Raw genomic sequence first — 18,019 nt, 5'->3', positions numbered from 1 at the left:
CTATGGCTATGGCTCTCACTCTCACCTCATGCATGGTGGTCAAATAGTTGAGTATGCTCTGCAGTTCATCCTCCTTGACCCCGTTGCCGATCATTATCAGTTGCTTGAGGAACAGCAGGATGTAGGCACGTATGGCCAGTATATCCTTCTGCGCTGGACGCGGTCCATCTAAATTGGGTATAAACGGGGATCCCCTGTAAAATAAATGCCACCCAAGCGATCCTGGCTCCGGCACTCACCTAGGCCCTTCGGTATGATGCCGCTCTTGGCACGTGGATTTACCACCCAGTAATAGTATTTGAGGGTGTGCACGGTCTGTAGGACGGTGCTCACGCGTCGCACATTGCTGTAGATCTGAGTGTCGCTGAGGAACTCGGTGGCCAGATAGGAGTACAGTCGGGCCTGGACATTCGCCGGCGTGTAGATCCACAGTGCTGGGTTGAACAGCACGTGGTCGAGCAGCTGCCACGTGAGAAACGAGAAACAGAACAACTGCGGCACATTAGTCAAGTAACTTATGCTGTCCTCGAATCGAATGGATCGTTTGAGTAGTTCTCGTTGTATAGTTTACAGTTTACAGAGAGTAGTTTGCTCGGAAAGGAAGAAATGCGAGTTATACGAAGATACGAGATATACGAATGGAATAGTAAGTATATGTATATTTACGCAAAAGACACACAAAGGATAGGCAATAGTAGAGTGGAGTATGGGATAGATTATGGGTGCGTTTCAAGATAAGGAGATTGATTTTTTGGTTTTTATTGGTATACATACGGTTAACATGAGTTTCGGTTTTGTTTTTTGTTTTTTTTTTTTATTTATTTTTCGTTGTTGTAGTCATAGTTGTTGTTGAGTTGTTGTTGTTGTTGATGTTGATTGGGGGATTTTGATATTGGGGGAGTAGTAGTAGTAGTAGTAGTAGGATTCGTAGGATGGACAACAGTTTTTGGTAACACATGCAGCAAACACGGGCAATCAACGAACGAACATAAAACGAAAGTTGGACCCGAAATCAAGTCCAACGCAACCGAACGGAATGGAACGGAACGAAATGAAACGAAACGAAACAATTGGCATTCCAGTAGTCAAAATATGTTTAGGATTAAGTTCAAGTTAATTCAAGGATTAGGGTTAAAACTAAGCTAAAGCTAAGGCTAAAGCTAAAGCTAACATTAAGACTAATTTAAGGCTAAATTCGTTTATTAATCGATAAGTATATCGAGGCGAGGGATTCGTAGAGACAGAGAGGGAGAGAGAGAGTGGGAGAGAGATGGGTTTGCTACAATATGATGAACTGATGATACTCCACATTTCCACGAGCGGAGAGAATTCTATTCTTCAGAAACTCAATCGATCATTAATCGATAGATATATACGTATATCAAGGCGCTGGTTCACCTAGTGCCACTAAATGGCGAAATTCACTCAATAAATCGCATTAAAGTGATTCGAATATCTGGTCTTAATCCGTACAATTAAGGTAACTTTTACCCTTTCATTCCATTATCAGTTTCGGGCCGGAGTTTCAGCTGAAAACAAAACTTGTTAAGCTCTCGCTTCAACTTGTTGGATTGTCAAAAAACAATGTTCGTCCCAGCTCCGGCTACAGCTATAGCTGCTGCAACTGCTACTGCTACTGCTACAGCTGTTGCCATGGCTCAGACAACAATGTAACATCAGGGCCCTTACGAAAAATCCACTACACGCCTCGTCAACCCACTCACGTGGACGTTACGGACGGCATCAGCAGCAACAGCAACAGAAGTTTCCCAATTAAAAAGCTCTGCACCGAATGTAAAATTTTTATTTTCAGCTCGAAAGGTGCCACGGAAAATATATATATCTACCAGTATATTCAGTAAACTTTTTTTGTTTGTTGTATTATTCATTCTGTGAGGAAATGGGATTGGGGATTGGCAGTGGGCAGTGGGTCGGTGGTAGAGTGGATTGCGGGAGCCGGTCGACAGGATGGACAGATATACGAGGTATACGAGGGGATCAATTAGGATGGTGCGATGCGGTTCTCTGAACACAACTTTTCTCTCAATTATCCAAATGACACATCGAACAAATTGACTAAGGGACGGGCTAACGATGGGGATGGTAGGGTGGTGGGTAGAGGAACGGTGTATAAGCTGAAGCTAGATATGGATGGGGTTGAGAGGTTGAGGTTTGAACCTGAGGTTACCCTTTGAGTTGATAAGATTATGTGGTTTATCTTGTGGTTCTGTGATTCGATATTGACTTGAACACGAGTGAGAGGCGGAATGGGAGGATAAGCAATGGAATGGAATGGAATCATATGAGCTGGGCTATAATACACACATGAAAACAAATACATATCATTGAGGGGGAGGGGGTAGCGGCACTGCGACAGATACACTCCCCCAACCCCGAGATATACACGATACACGATGAGATGAGGATGTGTGAGCTATACAAATGACGTTCAAGAAATTACGTTAACAACAGACACGTACACGTACGAAAATTAAACGGAAACGAAACGAAACGGAATGAACAGTGGAACGGAAACGGAAACAGAAACAGAAAACAGAAACATTCGATATAGTTTTCAAAGGCAATTCTTGTAGAAAGAAATCGAGAGTTGAGCTTCACCTGGTAGAACTGTTGTTGTTCATGTTGATGTTGTAGTTTATATAGATCGGTTGTAGTTGTTTTTATTTTTAGTTGTTAGAATTGAAAGTGTGAGTGTGTGTGTGTGTGTGAGAGTATGTTGATGATGCGCAGTGAAGGATTGGTTATCGATAAGCGATTACACAACAAAAGAAGCGCGTATGTGTGAAGCGGGAAACGGGTTACGGAAACGGTTTTTGAAATGAGCAAGCGATCGTGAATGTGTGTGTGTTTGTGTGTATTTGTGGGATCGTGTAGGCGGTGGCGGAGAGCGTGAAGAACAGCGCAGGGAGAGAGAGAGAGAGAAAGAGAGAGTGTGAAGGTGAGAAAGAGAGAGAGAGAGAGCAGACAAAAGTAGAAGAAGACATTTAAATTGTAGTTTATTCATTTTAATGTTGCACGTTCGTTTCATTTTTATTTATTTCTATTTTTGGATCTTCTAGCATTTTATTTTTGTCTGATTGCTGATTTTGGCTAAGAAAAGTATTCAATTTTGATTAATCTGAAAGCGAAGCGGTTATGCAAGCAATTGCAAGCAGAACGCCATGGAACGGAACACAAATCGCAATCGAAACGAAAGAATGAAACAATTTTGTAGCCAGCCAATTTGGAAGAGAGAGAGAGAAGCTCTCAACATGCCTGAACAGTGCGAGAAAGGAGCATGCAGCAGTCGTGCAAAGCAGTGCTGGAAAGCGTAAAAGCGGGAATAAATAAAGCAGTGTTGGAAAGCTTAAGTTGGTGGTAAGTGTTGAATAGTGTGGGATACAAACGGTTTTGAAACACACACACACAAAATAAAACAAATTTCATTGGAAAACTAAAAGTAAAGTACTGGAATTGGAAAGTGTCGGAGACCATCAATTCAAAAGTATTAAATACCGACTCTGTGTATCCCGCTTTGCAGTGGAAATAAAAGAAGAGGGCTTAAGCCTGCTATTCAGGCCATCCCTTCTTTTACCTCCAAGCAGAGAGGGTATAAAAGTCAGAGGGTTGCCTGTGCCAGCCTGTCTCTGTGTCTGTGCCCCTGTTCTGGCAGAAACCGGGTTAAGTCGGAGCATAACCAACAGAAAACAGAAAAACAGAAGGGATTGCGGATTAGCCTCCACTCAAGCAGCTTCCCACCATCCCATCCGATTCGCTGACAGGCAAAGGCGCAAAGCAAATATTATACATATATCTGTATGTATCTTTATAAATATATTTAAGTAGTATATGTGGGGGGGAATAATAGGTGTGTGTTTGTGTGCGTGTGTGTGTGTGTGTGTATAGTAGAGTATACAGAGAGTATAGAGTGGTACGTGGTATATTTGCTTAAGAGATTCTCAAGTGCAGTTACTTATAAACGAGAAATGTGAGCATTTGTTTACGGTTGTGTTTACTTTTTTGAAAGGATTACGCAGGCCTGTGTTCAACTGTGTGCGCCATCATCACCATCATCATCATCATCATCATCGTTATCATCAATATCATCATCATCATAACCATCATCATTATCATCAACAAAAGGCAAAACACAGTGAGTGCGATAGATAGAGATAAGTATATATATATATATATATAAAAGTACGAGTAAATACGAGTTTGTAACAAGAGAAAGCAGTTGGCATATCATTTTGTGGTATTCATTGCCGTATTCATTGAGTTAGCATGCCGCCAAACATTCCAATGGGTACGGGTATGAGTACGGGTATGGTTAAGGGTACGGGTACGGGTTGGTGTGTGGAAAAACATGTAACAAAATTTTCAATTCAAATGCGCAATCATCATATCATTCGGTGGGTGGTTCGAAGGTGGGCTCTTCACATGCTAACCCCATCCCTCCTCAACTTAGATCGAACTTAGGACTGGATATCGTAATATAGTACATTAAAGACATATGTTGAAGGTAATCCTCAAACGATTGAACGACATTTAACGACAAAATAGTATCAGTAAGCATGCTCTGGCAGACGCATTGCGCATACGCAGCGTGGTCCATTCAAGTTGATAGAGCGTTCGTTCAGGCCGGGATTGATAGATTGATTAATTGATTGATTTGATCCCTTCTTAATATCTAACATACGCAGGCAAATTTAAATTATACGTAAGAACAAATGGCATTGGGAGATTCATGAGAGATGAGGGCTGTTTTGACGGTGCGGCGGCTCTTACCTGTTTCAGCAGCAGATCGCTGTTGGCCGACAGGCACGTGACCAAATATTTGGTCAGATTGAGGAACGAGCCGAGCACCTCCAGCGTGAGATGCTCACGGGAGGAGCGCTGAAGCATGAACGAGATGACCAGAAAGCCCCGGTTCTGGATCATGTGCTGCTGCACCGTCTGCGATGTCTCCACCAGTTCACAGATGAAACCCAGCAGCTTCGAGCTGTAATCAGTCAAGTGGAGTGGGGGAGCGCAATGATTGCATGATTTCATTCCGAGTGCGGGGGGCTTCGATTCGATTACTTACCAAAGGGAGGGATCCCGCTTGATGTCTCCTATGCCCTCGTGGGCCATGTCCAGCTGCGAGAACAGCGGGAACAGCACCTGGATGCCGCCAATGGAGTTGAGGGTGCAGTGTATCGAGTGCGTGACCACCGCCTTAACATCCTGCAAAGCAAATTTCAATTTAATCATCCATCCGCCTTTGCCCTGTGCCCTTTGGCCCCCCACTTGTCACCCGGTAAATATGGTTAGTCTGGTCCCCTGGTAATCGCGTAAGCTGTCGTCACCCAGGGATTGGGTCGGGGACACGTTCTCCCATCGATTGGCCACTGTGGCTCCTTCCCCTGCCTCTGCCTCTGCCCTGCCCCTTATGATTCGTGTTTGTTTGCGCAGGAAATTACTACAAAATTTATTGAATAATTTTGTGTCCGCCTAACGGACTCCCGTGTCCCGTTTGGCCCCGGACTCTGGACTCTGGACTGTGGACTGTGGCCTCTGGACTACAGGAAGCTTAGAGGGCAGGCAGTCTCCAAGGAGGCAGACGCAAGACCCAAGGCTAATAGGATATGCCAAGGCATGCGCTCGTGTCGTAAAATTTCTGCATGGAATTTATGTTTTCGGACGACGGAACTTTCCCCCCGGTCAGTCTTGTTCTCGGTGTCGGTGACGGTGTCGGTCTGGGCCTGGCTCTGGCGCGGTGTGGCACTGTGAGGCACTGTGTTTACTTACCTGCAGCATCAGCGCATGCGGCGTGTGGACAAAGTATGATACATTTCCCTTGGGGGATGACTGCAAACAGAGCTGGCCATCGGTGGCCACTGGATTGTACATGAAGACAATGGCATTCGACAGCTTGCCATCGTACAGCACCTGTGAAATGGTGGGAAAATGGTAGAGCTGGGATTAGAGCGGCCCACATTGCAAAGTCATTGAGTGGACTTCGAGCACTAGGACTAGGACTAGGACTAGGACACGGCCCACGACCAGGACAGGACCATGATATTCCCCTGAAGATATGGTGTGGTCCGGTCTGGTGTGGTCTGGTCACGGCAGTGTGATTTACTTGGGCTTTGTCTTTAGCTTTGGCTTGAAAAAACGCAACACGAACAACCAACAACATACACAAATGAACGGCACTGTACTGTATGGGACTCCTTATACATCAACATCTTATGTATGTATGTATGCATTTATTTACAACACGCATCGATGCATTTACTCGTATGTAATTTCGCCACTTGCTCGAGGAGTTTTTGTTTGCTTTTCCTTGCTTTTCTCTTGCTTGGTGCATTATGGCCTTCTTCTTGGGCCATGGGCCAAAGGCCGCCATAGGCATGGGCGTAGGCGTGGTGTGTGATGTGTGGTTTGTGGCGGTGTGGTGTGTGCGCGGGTGGTGTAAGCTGGTGCTCGTGTGTAGCATTATTATTATTATTATAGGTACGTATATTTATGTATAATTATAGTTATTATATTGCTGGCTGGATGGATTGCTGGCTGCATAATTTGCTGCTAAAAATACTTCTTTGCGATATTCCGAAACGCTAACGGAAACGGAAACAGAAATTAACCAAGCAAAAAATGAAGGCAAACGGAAACACACAAAAGCGAGAAACGAAGCAAAAGAAAGTAAATTCAGGGGAAACATAATGAGTATCTAAAAATATCTGGTGGCCCCTGATGGATGTCCATCCTTGCTATAGCCACACTGAATGCCCTCCTTGTTGTCCAGCTCTTTCTCAAGTCTTTCCCTATATGGCTGTATGGCTATCCTGCTAAGGGGTACTCCCCGTGTTCTCGAGTGTGGATGTGTTTTCCCATTCCATTAACTCAACATTCAAAATAACTAAAGTACTCCCCGCACTCCACTCCCCCGGTGAAAGGAGGCAAATGGCATAATGCCCTGCTCTGCCCGGGCAGGTGGGTTACGGGTGGGTCTAATGGCTCCGGCACGGCTCGGCACGGCACGGCACGGGTTTCGGGTCTCTGTTTCGCTGTGAATGTGGAACATGGCATAGAAATGTGTGTGTTTCTCTGTTCTGTTCTGTTCTGTTCTGTTCTGTTCTGTTCTCTGTGCCACGGAATATGGAACATGAGCGCCCAAAAGATTTCCCAAACAATCTACTCTACTCGCAAGGCTCGCAAGGAGCCAACACCCACACAAACACACACACACACACACACACACGCACCGTGAGTGAAGAGAGAGAGCCTTACATTTGGGCTTTGTCTAGGGGTTTGTCCATGGGGGTGGAGGTGGAGGTGGCGGTGGTGGCGCACCTGCGAAAGTATACGCTACATTTACTTCCATCTCGAGCCATTGTTGGAGCCATAAACTCCGCTTTCCCATGCCCCCTGCCCGGCCCGCCCCCGCCCCAACCATCTCTTGGAGGAAACTTTAAAAAGCCGTTAACACAAAATGAAAATGCTTCAAACTGAAACTGAAACAGAAACAGAAACGGAAACTTTCGTAGCCCCAGATTCATATCGATTTGATTGCCCCGACCTGTGCCCCGATAACTTCTTAATTGCTCTGACGACTACTAGGTGTATCAGGAAACTTTTTTGGGACAGCAAAACAACTTAAAGAACTAAAAAGAAATTAAGGAATGTAAAGTAAAATAAAATAAAATAAAATAAAAAGGCAAAGTTCGCTTACAGCTTTCAGCTGGTTGATCTCCTCGGTGTCGGCACCGGATACGGTGTTCAGGCTGCTCACGCTGCTCGACATGCGACGCAGTTGGTCTGTGCGACACAGTTTTTCCCCGACAAAATGAAAATTGGGAAATCAGAAATCAATTAAGCAAAACTGATGGACTCTAGGGCAAATCATAAGTTAATATAAATACCAAAAGAAGCATTTCCAGTGGGCAAATGGCCGAGCGGATCGTCCGCAGTGCCGCCAGCGGATCCCTGGCTTGGGATTGGGCTTTGCTGGTGCTGCTGCTGTGGATCAGCCACGATGATGTTGCCACCGCCGCTGCCGCTCTCGTTGGGTGTTGCTGCTCCTCCTCCGGGAGCAGTGGCTGATGCAGCCGTGGCTCCCGCTGCTGTTCCTGCCCCAGGTAGCGCGGCCAGGGTCACGGCATTGCGTGCGGTAAGCACTGCCCGGATCTTGACAAACGCCGCATTCAGATCGAGCCGCTCGTCGGCCCAGTCGATGGCCCGAGCCTCCTGCTCGGCGGCCAGGGTCTGGAACTGCAGCTGCAACTGCTGTTGGCCGCTGGCGGCTGCCGCAGCGGCATCGGTGGCACTGCCACTGCCCGCTCCACTGCCGCTCCCACCACCGCTGACGCCCAGTCCCCCAGCCACCATCAGCGACGAGGCTGGCAACAGTTGAAAGTGACTCACCCGCTTGTGATTGTCCGGCAGATTCAGATAGCATTCGTTATCGAAGCGGAACTGCGACTGTTTTTTTGTTGTTTTTTTTTTGTCGACAGTCGACAGTCGATATTCGATATTCGATTGGTGATTGGTGCAAAGGTTAGCGAGTGTGCGGCAGATAGAGACAGAGATATCGAAAGAGAGAGAGAGAGAGAAAAAGAGAAAGATAGAGAAGAGCAAAAAGAAAAAAAATTGAATCAAATTACATTATCTTCTGTACAGATATGGACAAGGACATGGACATGGACATGGACATGGACGTGGACAAGGACTAGGACTAGGAGACTTGCTTGCTGCGCGAAAGCAAAGCAAAGTGATGGGTGCTCCAGAGGGTGCAGAGGTGCAGAGGCTTTATGTGGGTCTTTCAGATCAGGATCAGGACCAGGATCGGGATCGTCGTCACATACCTTATAGCCAGGCCCCAGGCGATGCATGGCGCAGATCTGTTGGGTGGTCAGCGCCTCGCTGAACAGATAAATGGCCGACATTTGGCCACAGAAGACACGCTCCTCGTCCAGCTCCGGCGTGGCGCCAATATAGCACTTGTCAAAGGGCTGTCATACAGAAGAGAGAAAGGGAGAAAGGTTCAAAGGATTAAGAACGATATGTGGACGGTTATAGGGATATACTCACATCGTTTGTGGAGACAAACCAGGCCATTTCGGTCGAAGAGGCCAGCTGTCCATTAACGAGGCACTTGATTTCGCTTTTCGTCCAACGATTGTATATATACACAATGGCAATCATATACCACTGAAGATCAAAAACAAAAATAGATATATTGTAAATGGAGCTCTTCTGTAGAGGGGCTCGTTCTATGACTCGTACCTTTCGCGGTTGGAACTCGTATTTGACGCAATGCTGAAAGCCCTTGCCCTTCACCTTCATGGATGTGAGGACCAGACAATTGCCCACAAAGTGCGCCGTATAGCCCACGCCCTTAGAGGTCTTGAAGCTGCCAAAAAGAAAGCCATAGTTAAGTAGAAACGGGGGAACAGGTAAACAGGTGAACAGGACTCACCAGTAGAGGTAGGGTTTCTCGCGCTCAATGTTCACCGAATTAATGGGATCCAGGCGAAACCATGTGGTAAAGGTAAATCCATTCTCATACGGCCATTTGGCCAGCGGCGGCAGGACCATGGCCTGCAAATAAATACGGAAATTCACATCAGATTTCAGATTTTAGATTTCAGATTAGCTTCGATTGTTGTACGAGTATCGATTGTATGCTGCTGCTGCTGCTCCACAGTCTGTTAAATACCAATTATGAACTTCGTTTCTTGGCCAGCATTGAGTCAAATAAACCACATGATTTTCTTTGTTCGGAGAGAGGGACAGGGAGAGGGAGAGAGCTCTCAGCAGGACTTGAGTTTCAAAATGGAGCTGAGAGTTCTGTAGCCAATTCCAATGGCAATTTCCGTTCAACTCCGAAGACATAAATCAAACCTTTGCTGTGCACTTCGGGTACCGTTGAAATGTATATTTTTGAATGGTCTTTGACTTGGGTTGCCTGTGGCATTCCGCAGTCAGATACACAAACGCACTCCCACCACTCACCTCACTGGCCTTTGAGCCCGGTGTGGGCCCCGAGACCTCAAGCTGCCACAGACACAATGCTACAACAGTCGCAACAGAAATGAACAGAGAATGAAAATTATAAGGAAATGGAATCTGTGGTTTATCGGACGGACAGGGCAGAGACTGCGGCAGACTGTGGCATTTCCTCTCCTGGCGGAGCTCATAAATTGGCCAGCCTGCCAGCAAGTATTTACGGACGGGGTTCATCTCTCAAATAATTGCCAATGAAATACAATCCCTCGTGTCTCTGCCGAGCACTTGACCATTGCCTCTTAATATACATACGAGAAGATTGGATTAATAGCACTAGTTTTCATTAATTGCCATTTAATGTCAAGCCTTTCTTCTCTGATCCATCAATCTATGTGAAACACTCAGAGAATAGAGAATGTGATTGCAAAGGTCAAGCCGATCGAAATTTGATTTCCTCTGGACCCTTGCAATCTTGCACTCTTGCACTCTTGTGGTCGCCCAACCCTCACAGAGAGGAGCTCTCTCATTCGATATCCTTTCTCTATCGCAGCCATAGCCTGTCCTAAATCGGTTAGGGCTGGGCAGACGTGACAAAGCCCTGGCATTGTTAGAGCTGTGCTGCGGTTGCACCACCGAACTTTCCTCCTTCCTTCTGCCCCCCTCTTCCACGTCTCTGTCAGACAACGGAAACAGAGCCCCGGATATGCCACCCCGATGGTGGGATGGTGTACGTTTGGTCTATGACAAAATCTCATTATTCGAATCGAGTCTCTGTCCTCGATATCGCTAGCCGCTTGCCATTGCATTACAATCAGCACCGTCATCGACGGCATTAGTCCGGGGTCCCGGCCTGTGGAGTGGATCGCTGATCGGCGGTTAAGTGGGCGCCAGTGCTGGGGGTGGGGCTGTTGCGGCTTTCAGGATAGGCGAAAAATTAAAAAGAAGAAAATACCCCCCAAATGCGTGAAAAGTCCTCTTCCAAAACGCAATCAAGTGGACGAGGAGGAGTCCAGGGGACCAGGAACCATCAGCATGTGTGGGCGCGGTGTGTGGTGTGTGGTGTATGGGTGGTGATGATGATGATGGGCCAGCATAGCAGAGCGCAGCACAGCACAGCACAGCACAGCACGAATGGCATGGCTCTCCCCTGTTTATTGGACATTTTGTGCGACAATTGCGATTGCTATTGCTCCGCTCCTCCGATGTCCGTTCGCATTTGACTTCCAATTCACTTTATGGCATTTTTTATGTGTTTATGGCGAGATGGACACATCGATAGAGTGCCCGGTCCCGGATGGAGTGTCTCTGGACACTCACCCATTAGCTGTCCGTTAGAGGAGCGAACACAACAGAACAGAACAGAACAGAACAGAAAAGAACGGAACGGAACGGAAAGAAAAAAATACGTACACACATTTCGAATTCGTTTTAAGTGCCGAGCAATAAAATAAAAGCCCTCGTCCTGTGTGCCCTGGGGACATCATTCGAATATGTGTATCGAGCCTCGAGCCCCGAGTCCCGAGCCCCGAGCCCCGAGCCTCGTGTCCTCTGAGAGGGCGGCTCCAGCTGCATTCAATAACGATTTCACTTTACTCTTTGACCGAGCTGCCATTCATTCCACTTTGACGCAAAACAACCTGCAATACGTTTTCCAAGACTCGTTCGAGTCCGTTGCCCAACACTTTCTGTTCAGTATTCAGAACAGTGCCGCTGTGGCTTCTCTTGTCAAGATCTTGTTCAATACTGAACATTCGTTTGCAACTCTCAGAATAATCCTGGTCGACAAAAGTGAGACAATTTTGTGCTCTATCTACAATTATTTTGCTTTTGCACGAAAACTAAAAACTAAAATCGAAAGGCAAAAAAAAAAAAAAAAGGTTCGCATAAGTATGGAGGAAGTAAACTATGTACGATTTTTCGGTTTTCCGGTTGCAGTTTCGAGAATGAACTACTTGTCCGCCTGTCTTGAGGTGGCACTGAAGGACGGCAAGTACGTCGTGGGCTACAAGCAGTCGCTGAAGGCCTTGCGCGGGGGCAAGGCCAAGCTGGTGGTCCTGGCCAGCAACATACCAAGCGACATGAAGTCAGAGATGGAGAAGTACGCCGCCGAGACGAAGACCCGGGTGATGCGCTTCTGCGGCAACAATTTCGAACTGGGCAACGCCATTGGCAAGTACTTCAATGTGGGCACATTGGTCATTACCGACACTAAGGTCTCGGAGCAGATTATCCACTTATTGGCCGCCGACAACCGCGAAAAATAATTTAAATAAAATGTTTTAATGAGTTATTAGCAAATGAGGTATGGTTCTTTACTCAGTGCATTCGCTAGTCGTTCACTCCGCTAGTCGTTGAACGGATATATGCAGGATTTTACTCACCGATCCCTTGCGGCCCGGAAAGCTGAAGAACACATCGGGCCCATTGCGGTGCGGCATTTGGCGCAGGACGTTCAACAATTTGGCCGAGTGCCGCGGCCACTTGCCATTCGTTGCCTTCATCGTTCCGAAGAGCAGCTTCAGCTCCTTGACTGTTATGCTGTAGCTGGCCAAAACGCCCAGCATCTCGATGAGCAGATCTGCAGGGAAGAGAGCGAGCAGAGGGGTAGAGCATTAATGTTAGTCGGTGACATGAGATATGAGTGCGCCGCTGGCGGGTGGAGGGCGGCCATTATGGGGGCTCATTCTTGATGACGGGAAACGCCTAATGGATATGGCTATGGGGGGGATATGTCGCTTACGCAATCTCCTCGCTGGTGGAGGGAGCAGATGCGCACTGAGAAAAAACAAAGCGCTTCCAAGATCAAGCGTGCACTGAGAAATATGTCTGAATGTTTCAGCATTTCCACCTAGACATCGCAATCGGCCCATTTCCTTCAGTGCAGCGAGTGCAAGAGAGTTCCCCTCCCGGTTTTAGTCACGGGTGCCGTGTCAGTTGCAAATACTCTCAGGCATGCGGCAGGGACAGGCTCTTAGAGGCTGACAAGGCAATGGTGCCATTGGTCCCCGGCATTGTCAAGGCATTTCAAATGGAGAAACGGCCTGAGCACTGACTCTCTTATGGAAAATAGAGTTGGCAGAAGACGGTCAGAGAAGGGAATATAGAAAACTGAAAGCTCATTTATGGCTCCAATTCTTCAAACGTTCAACATTCCGGTCTGCTGGCACATAATTTGTGAACAGAAGAAATAGCACCATCATCCATCTCTGTCTTCAATGAGCCACCGAGCGGATGATGATGATGCTGCCAAAGTTTTGGCCCGTTTCCAGCGCCCCCTCCCTGCAGCATTTTCAATCAACTTTGGCCAAAAGCTTGGCCAAATAGTTATTAATTCCAGAATTCAAACTGATTGCCTCAGCGCCCCTCAGTGCCCACACTTCGCCGGTGGTTCACCTACAGAACTTCACTTCTACTTCCACTGCCACACCGCACGCCTCATCCGTATCCCCGAGCACTTCCCCAACTTTGCAACACGCCCTTGGGGCCTGGCTCCATCTGCCGCTGCCGCTGCCACTGCCACTGCCACTGGCGCTGCCACTGCCGCTGCTGCGCTATTCCCAAACTTCATTTGTAATGCACACTAATTGAAATGGGACGCTCGGGCCGTTTTAATGCTTGGACTGTTGCCCTGGCCTCCATGGCCTCTGCCTCTGCCTCTGCCCCTGCCCGTGGCCATGCCTCGCCAGACACCCACTCACACACCATCAACACGTTTCGGGTTGCGTAAATTAAGAAATTGAGTAACATGAAGCCACAGACAGCCGTAGGGCTGTAGGGAGGTAATACCTTTGGGCTTATGACTGGACCCGAACAACTCCGCCCACACTCTCCTTGAAGCTCCTCCTCGGCTCCACGCCGCCTTGTGCCCCGAGGCGACATTCCCAAGACGACAATGTCGCCCAGTTGCTCCCCAGTTGAAGTTCCAGCCGTGTCTGGCAGCAGCAGCACCAGCACCAGCACCAGCACCGCTTCATTCCCTCTACCGCTTCATCAGCATTTAATTACATTTTCTTCTGGCATGCCAAAGTTTTTACTGCTCCCATTCCCCCCGCCCTTCCGCCATCCTCATCAACATCATCATCGTCGTCCCCATCATCATGGTCATCATGGTCATCATTGGGGAGCAGCAACCAAGCCATAAACGGGTGAGAACATTGTCAACTCCGAGAAAACAGAGCGCTTAGTGCAACAATTTTTCTCATCGGTATTTCTCCTACACCCTTTGCAAGGGGTTTCATAAGTTTCATAAGTTCTATGGACATCAGATGGGCATATGAGCATTTACACGGGTATATCTAACCTTTAATCTTGAGTCTGGACGCCAGGTCTTATTAGAATTAGTAAGATTCGTTACGATTACAATGGTCGCTGTGCTCTAAGTATAAAAATTAAGTACAAATAAGTGAGACTTTGGCACCGAATTAAATGGCGTCGATCGTTGAGGCTGGGTTCTCTCCTCTCGTTGTTCGGCGGCCGCTTCTAGAGTCTCTCTCTCGAAAAAGCGCTTTTGGACTGGACAAAAACTTCTTGGCTGGCCGAGATTCGGAAGTTTTCCTGGGATTTCTTTTAGATTGCTGAATATGTATGGGAGACTTTGTGGCAGAACTTGTATCAAGAATCAAGATTATAGCAAATATGCAACAAAAGCATTAATACTTAATGGGTTTTCACATCCAAATTCATGAAATAATATCGGCATATGCGGGAATTTGTTTTAATTGAGTTTTAACCTTTGTAGGCTCGGTGGACACCTTTAGGACACCTTTGGTAATGTCCATATGTAAATACGAATTTTATGTACTAACAGACTCTTTGATTAGCTGGTTTCAAAGTTGATTCGGAACCTATTCCGCTGGGGGGACAAGTCGGTAACCGATTGAACTTATTAGCTGCCATATTTATGATTGGTTTCAGGGATTTTTAATGCTTAGGAGCCTCAAGACACTCTTCTTTTTCTTTGGGGGATGGTTGCTCTCCCTTTTCTTCTCCCTCTCGGACCCCCACCCACCCCACGCACACACACACACACACGCACACGCACGTGAGCACACACATATCGTGGATGGAAAACCACACTTGTAAAAGTTTAGCTCTAAGTTCAACTTTCAGCCGAGACCGAGACGAACGAAAGAACGAACTTTCAACTTATCTAATTTCTTGGCAAGTGTCACGTTTTGGCATTTGTCAGGTGAGGGCGTGGCAGAGAGAAGCAGAAAGACAGAGAGACAGAGACAGAAATGAGGATAGACAGACATCTCATATGTATGAAATTATGTCTTTGTTTGTGGCATCCCCCCAGGCCCCCTTGTCCCCCATCCCACCCAGCGCTAACTCTGTCTGTCTGTCTGTCTTCTCCGCACATGAAGCTCAAAAGTCAGCGACTGCAAATTGACAGCAGTTACAGTTCGTTAAATGCGGCATGAAGCAGGGACTTGGGGCAAGCAGCTGCCACAGAGCGAGAGAGAGGGTTGGTTGGGTGGCGGCATGGGTGGCCCGCCTCTGGCTGGGAGACCGCAGATGTGTCATTGACTTAATAAAATCAAAATCAAAGCCAAAGGCACGCACATGCTCAAGGCAGAGAGCAGGCGGAGGAGGGGGAGCAGGAGCAGGAGCAAGCCAAGATTCTTGGGGGTTGGGGGCTGAGGAGTATGAGGAGTATGAGGTATCCGTGGCTCGCTAATGAACAGCAAATTTGCCGAGCTGCTTGTTTTCCCCATACTGTTATCGTATCTCGTATCTCTCCCGGGGTGCCCACCCACACCCACACCCACAGCCACCCGTACACCCACTGAGCACCACTGTGTTCTCTGTGTTCTATGTGTGCGGTGGTTGAGGGCTATGCCTGGGCCTGGGCCTGGGCCTGGGACTGGGCGTGTCAGTGCTGCTGACAAGCGTGAAATTAATCGAGAAGCAATTCCACCATCCAGTTCCAAGCAGCCAACAGAAGATCAGGTCAAAGCAGACTCCAGGCCCTGGACCCTCAATATGTCGCTGGATAATATGCAACATAATGCCGAAGAAAAGCCCTTCCATCTGTAGCCATATTCCTCCTTAAAAGTGCACCTGAAATATGAGTGGAAAATAAGGAAAGCTCTCTCGTCCATTGTTAAGCCATCAGCCAAGCTCTTGAAAAGACCTCCCACAGCAAAACTTCTTCGGGATGGATGGGAATGGATATGTATGTATGAGGGAGGGAGGGGGGTGTTTTTTTTGTGTGCATCACTTACCTGCCACAACCGTTTCGGAGCGCTGCAGCCGGACGAGGACATGCTCGATGAGACCAACGTCTGTGCAGGCCTGCAGATTGCGGACGCTCTTACGCAGAATCGCTATGAAAACGCTCCAAATTTCCGCCTGCAATTGAAAGATACAGATACAGATACAGGATTTGTTATTGTACTTTTTCTCAAGATACATCTACAGGAGGAAATGGGGAGAGGAAATCGCAAGCAAAAATATATTTCGAAATCAAAGTATCAAAAGTTGTTCTTTCTGTGGAGGAGAGTCCTTTGGAGGGTACTACGGCTGCTGCTGCTTCTGCTGTTCAATAACCAAAGTGAAGTGGCTCACACAGAAGCACCCATACATGGATAAACACTCTCACACACACACGGAAGGAAAGCAAACAAATGAACAGAACGAAAAGACCGAAATAAGGAGCTAACGCGCTCAAAAGTATGCAACACTTAACTGCTTTGCGGCGTTCTCTGTGTGCATGTGTGTGTGTGTGTGTGTGTGTGTGTGTGTCTAATGTAAACAGTCATTGAAATAAAGTAAAATAATGGAAAGTAATGGCAAAATAATCGCAAGCCAAAGACAGAGTCTGCCTTCGTTCGTTCTATCCAACGCTCTCGCTCCTCTCTTCGTTTTGGCATTATTGCCTCAATTCTCAAGAACAAAAAACAAAACGTTTGACGGTTTTTTATGATTATTGCCCTTTGGCGCACACACACAGACACAGCAGAGAGAGAGAGAGGGGAGGGAGGGAGGGAGGACTTGGGAGAGAAGATTGCACATTGATTGGCCATTGCAGGAAGCAAGGAAGCAAGCGAATATCATTTTGAATACTTATAGATGCCTAGCCCTCCCTTGGAGGGTATTTACAATTCAATAACAACTTTGCCACACACAAAGGAGAGCACTTTCAAATCTATTGAGACATAGCAGCTTAAGCAGAATGGTTTTTAATGAAGTTATTTCCAAAATCAGGCATCTTCTTTGCTGCCAAAGATCCCCAATCTTTGTCCTTTTTAAAGTGTATCCAAAGCGTCGTCCAGGCAATCGAAGTCTTCCTCTCTTTATTTGTATTTGTATTTGCATTGTTTTATTTTATTTGTGTTCGCTCTTCCTTTTTGTGTAATGAGAAATAAAATGGCCATGGGAAAATGTCCTGAAAGGAGTCGGAGAACGCCGCAAATTATGGGCTTAGGTGCGAGGCCTAATGACCCATTTCAGATACGTTCATCAGCTAAGTGGAGAAACAGAGTATAGTAGGTACGTCTGACCTCAGATAAAGCTCGAACAAGTCTGAAGAATTCGATCAGCCATTGTATCCCCAATCATTCGGTTATTTTCTGCTCAGCTCTGGCCCTCTTTAATCCCCCAATTCCTGTCCCTTTTTATCTATGGCTCGACGCTCGTTTCACGCCCCATTTTGTTTCCATGAATCCCTTTATCGCTTTCCCTGCTCTTTCTGGCTCCTTCACCTGTTCCTGTTCCTGTTTTCGTTGTGGCTTTTCTAATGTATGTACTGCACGCATAATTTAATTCGTCGATTCATAAATTGCCAACAAAAAATTCACACACACACACACACCTGTGCTTCCGACTGGCTTTGGAGCATATAAGATAAAATATCCTTAAATTACACAACACCCAAAAAAAAACATAAATATGAATATGAATACGTATTTTCGTACGTCTGTGGGGCAGGCAAGGACTCGCAGATCCCTCAGCATCTTCATAAGCTGCACCACAGGGCACTTATTACGCTCGACATAATGCCCATGGGCGGGGCCCTCGCGTC

At 47.0% G+C, this 18,019-nt stretch overlaps 2 protein-coding genes across 2 annotated transcripts in view; one reads left to right on the top strand and one right to left on the bottom strand.

Moving 5' to 3' along the window:
- Window positions 1-18,019, bottom strand: part of LOC6596805 (neurobeachin) — a 68,740-nt gene that overhangs the window by 19,817 nt on the left and 30,904 nt on the right. The window contains exons 3-15 of the mRNA XM_026994099.1: window positions 16,221-16,347; window positions 12,375-12,571; window positions 9,464-9,585; window positions 9,271-9,397; window positions 9,076-9,195; window positions 8,850-8,996; window positions 7,908-8,466; window positions 7,718-7,803; window positions 5,791-5,931; window positions 5,087-5,226; window positions 4,789-5,002; window positions 240-492; window positions 26-168 (exon numbers count right to left, since the gene is read on the bottom strand). Coding sequence (XP_026849900.1) covers window positions 26-168; window positions 240-492; window positions 4,789-5,002; window positions 5,087-5,226; window positions 5,791-5,931; window positions 7,718-7,803; window positions 7,908-8,466; window positions 8,850-8,996; window positions 9,076-9,195; window positions 9,271-9,397; window positions 9,464-9,585; window positions 12,375-12,571; window positions 16,221-16,347 — 2,376 coding nt within the window. The remainder of the gene's footprint in view (window positions 1-25; window positions 169-239; window positions 493-4,788; window positions 5,003-5,086; window positions 5,227-5,790; window positions 5,932-7,717; window positions 7,804-7,907; window positions 8,467-8,849; window positions 8,997-9,075; window positions 9,196-9,270; window positions 9,398-9,463; window positions 9,586-12,374; window positions 12,572-16,220; window positions 16,348-18,019) is intronic.
- LOC6596807 (60S ribosomal protein L30) lies at window positions 11,900-12,281 on the top strand. Its single transcript, XM_002021851.2, has one exon. It carries the CDS (start codon window positions 11,937-11,939, stop codon window positions 12,255-12,257), a length of 321 nt encoding a protein of 106 aa, XP_002021887.1. The 5' UTR covers window positions 11,900-11,936; the 3' UTR covers window positions 12,258-12,281.

The sequence above is a fragment of the Drosophila persimilis genome, unplaced genomic scaffold (assembly GCF_003286085.1).
Source record: "Drosophila persimilis strain 14011-0111.01,24,50 unplaced genomic scaffold, DperRS2 tig00001237-arrow-arrow-pilon, whole genome shotgun sequence".
Lineage (NCBI taxonomy): Eukaryota > Metazoa > Arthropoda > Insecta > Diptera > Drosophilidae > Drosophila > Drosophila persimilis.
Note: the sequence above shows the minus strand (reverse complement) of the source record. Positions and strands in the feature narration are given on the sequence as shown.